General features: G+C 36.5%; 1 protein-coding gene across 3 annotated transcripts in view; it reads right to left on the reverse strand.

Annotated features, from left to right (window-relative positions):
- LOC111086560 overlaps positions 1 to 3,546 on the reverse strand; it is an 18,206-nt gene that overhangs the window by 3,169 nt on the left and 11,491 nt on the right. For 2 of the 3 annotated variants that reach the window (XM_022389845.1, XM_022389843.1), the window contains 2 exons: positions 1,929 to 2,057; positions 1,460 to 1,648 (listed from right to left, as the gene is read on the reverse strand). In XM_022389845.1, coding sequence (XP_022245553.1) covers positions 1,460 to 1,648; positions 1,929 to 2,057 — 318 coding nt within the window. The remainder of the gene's footprint in view (positions 1 to 1,459; positions 1,649 to 1,928; positions 2,058 to 3,546) is intronic. The other variant, XM_022389844.1, reaches the window with a different exon arrangement.

Consider the following 3,546-nt stretch of genomic DNA (forward strand, 5'->3'; position numbering starts at 1 on the left):
ATTAAGAAAGAATAAACTATTTTTATTTAAGAAAGGACTTATATCGCTAAAGTTTCATCCGAAAGAAATTATACGGGAAATTACCAAACGTCCAGAGACGTAACAATATATAGTATTAACACGACCTGTAGTGATGGTATGATGCTGACAGAAACACAGTACAGCATATAATGTTTTACTAGCATTGCAAGTGTTCGTATACAGTGTTAACTTTATCTGTAATAACGTTATGGTGTTGACACAAACACAAGACAACACATAGTGTTTTACTAGTATTGCAAGTGTTCGTATATAGTGTTAACACGATCTGTAATAACGTTATGGTGTTGACACAAACACAATACAGCTTATAGTGTTTAGCTAGTATTGCAAGTGTTCGTATACAGTGTTAACATTATCTGTAATAACGTTATGGTATTGACACAAACACAAGACAACACATAGTGTTTTACTAGTATTGCAAGTGTTCGTATATAGTGTTAACACGACCTGTAATAACGTTATGGTGTTGACACAAACACAAGACAACATATAGTGTTTTACTAGTATTGCAAGTGTTCGTATAAAGTGTTAACATGATCTGTAGTGATGGTATGATGTTGACAGAAACACAGTACAACATATAATGTTTTACTAGTGTTGCAATTGTTCGTTTACAGTATTAGAAAATCTGTAGTAACACAAAATAACCTTCGCTAGAGCTGACTTATCTATCGCAACTAGTCTGAAGTTTTCACTATTACAGACACCTTTGCTAAAAGTATCTTCTCTGTAGCCGCTAGTCTGACACCTTCACTAAACGTATCTTCTCTGTAGCCGCTAGCCTGACACCTTCGCTAAAAGTATCTTCTCTGTAGCCGCTAGTCTGACACGATCACTAAACGTATCTTCTCTGTAGCCGCTAGTCTGACACCTTCACTAAACGTATCTTCTCTGTAGCCGCTAGCCTGACACCTTCGCTAAACGTATCTTCTCTGTAGCCGCTAGCCTGACACCTTCGTTAAAAGTATCTTCTCTGTAGCCGCTGGTCTAACGTCTCTTTTATCTGTACCTGCAACTGTTTTGTAATTAGTTTCGAATGTTAATCTGAAAGAATGTAAACTATTTTGGCATCCTTGTTCTGTAGTTTCTCCTCAAGTTCACCCGACATCAGACTCTTTCCCATAATTCATCTTAGTCTAGCCACCTGAGACATCACTACATTTTTTTTTTTTTTACTTCTTCATGTTGTTCCCCTTGATGGTTACTTTGGATATAACGTACTTACATCAAGGGAGGAAATGAAGACTAGCTAGTAGCAGTAAACATTGATGTTGGAGTTTAGAAAATATAGACTGCCCCCAGTAAACATTGATATTGGAGTTTAGAAAATAAAGACTGGCCAGTAAACATTGATGTTGGAGTTTAGAATCTTTAGGTTTTATAATGCGCTGTACTAATGTTATGACGTCATACTCACCAAAACACACAGGGCTTCTCCCACTCCAGCTTCCATCTTCTTGGCACACTCTGGTGGCATTACCATGCAACATGTAGCCATCTACACAAGAGTAGATCGCGCGACTTCCCTGACCTGGTCGCTGTCGTGGAAAGTCCGTCATTTTAACTTTACCATTTTGTAGCAAGGTCAGTGTTGGACAAGTTACGTCTGTAACGAGGTTTATAATTTATGTAGCATGCAGTAACAATTATATAAGATATTTTATGAATTAGATTTTTAACAAGTAGAGCTAACTATCAGTTTTATATCTTTCTACAAGAATAACAAGTAAGATGGATTTTCTTATCGTAAAATGAGGGTTCTAGTAAATACATAAGCAACACTAGTGAAAGCTAAGCCTAAACAAACGCAAATCTGGCTTATAACAAAATTCGTCATGAGTCGCTTTGCTGTTGCTAACAAGGACTTGTATTTCTGATGGTCTTACCTTTCATTACGTATACCTCCACCTCGCATATACCAAAGTAACGGTATTTTGGTCTGTTGTCTTTGATGTGAATATACCGACCAGAAATTCCTCGATCCCCCTCACAAACAAGAATTCTCCTTCTCGAAGCTGAAACAAAACAATACAAAAATGCGAACAATAGAGAAATAAATATTTTCTTTAGAATATCTTGAACAGCGTTTCTTCAAACCGATTAATAGTTAACACTAAATAACAGTTCTCTCAAAAAAGTAACAAACTAAACAACCCTTACTGCTGTTTTTAAAAACAGAACCACCTCAGAATCCTTCGAATATTGTTGTTGGAGACGTTCATAGCAGGGCTGCTAAGGTCAGTTGGAGGTCTTCACCACCCACTGCCAACTCTTGGGCTACTCTTTTACCAACGAATAGTGGGATTGACCGTCACATTATAACGCCCCCACAGCTGAAAGGACGAACATGTTTGATGTGACGGGGATTCGAACCCGCGACCCTCAGATTGCGAGTCGAGCGCCCTAACCACCTGGCCATGCCGGGGCCTTGGAACCTTCGATAATACTAACAGTAGAAGACATTGTAATACTTTATCCTAAATCTAGTACAGGAATAATTATTCGTTGGTTGGTACAGATTGTTTTAGGAAATGGGTTGAATTATATCCTCGAAGGTTATCTGTGAAAAACTAACTTAATGAATACTTGTGTTGATATGATATTCCTAAGACTCTTGTATCTGATAATGGCCCACAATTTGTGTCTCATTTGATGGATGAAACGTGTAAAGCTATGGGAAGTAAACACATGTCTACAACTCTATATATCATCGTCAGTCTAACATTACTGAAGGAGTAAATAGAAATATTGGTAGAATGATATCTGCTTACATTGAAAAAAAAATCAAACTTGGGATAATTATTTATCTAAATTTTCTCTAGCCATTAAAACTTCTATTCATTAGTCTAGTCTACAGATTGTACTCTGTCTAAGCTCCATTAGTGGCGAGAGATCTTCCTTCCTTGGCACCTATTGACGAAATACTCAACAGCATCTCAAACCTTAGATGAACTAACAGCAGAATGTCGTATACTGATACAAAAGGCAAGATCCAACCCTAAAGGCTCGACAGCGACAAGCCTACAACCGTAACAGACGCCCAGACACATCTAAAGCGGGTGATTTAGTATTATTAAGGTCGCATTCTTTATCTTCTGCAGTAAAATTATTGAAAAAGTTGCTCCGAGGTGGAATGGGCCTTTCCAAGTGTATGTATATACACTCAATTAGTGTACGACTTAAAGAATCAGATGAAGTTTGTTTCTTTCGTCTTTTTTTCCGATTCCTTTATTTATTGAAATACTTATTAGCAAAATAGCTTCAAAGCTATTACCATATTAATAACATTATTTATTGATAGGCGATCAAAATCAGCACAATAATGAACTTGATACAAGTTAAGCCTACAAAACAAAAATGAACTTGACATAAGTTAAGCCTATAAAACAATAATGAACTTGATATAAGTTAAGCCTATATATATTCGGTCGTCAAGAAATTGATGTCGCTTTTTTTTAGATGGAAAAACAACTAATATATCAAAACAAAACATTTATCAAATGA

This window comes from Limulus polyphemus, unplaced genomic scaffold (genome assembly GCF_000517525.1).
Source record: "Limulus polyphemus unplaced genomic scaffold, Limulus_polyphemus-2.1.2 Scaffold1195, whole genome shotgun sequence".
Lineage (NCBI taxonomy): Eukaryota > Metazoa > Arthropoda > Merostomata > Xiphosura > Limulidae > Limulus > Limulus polyphemus.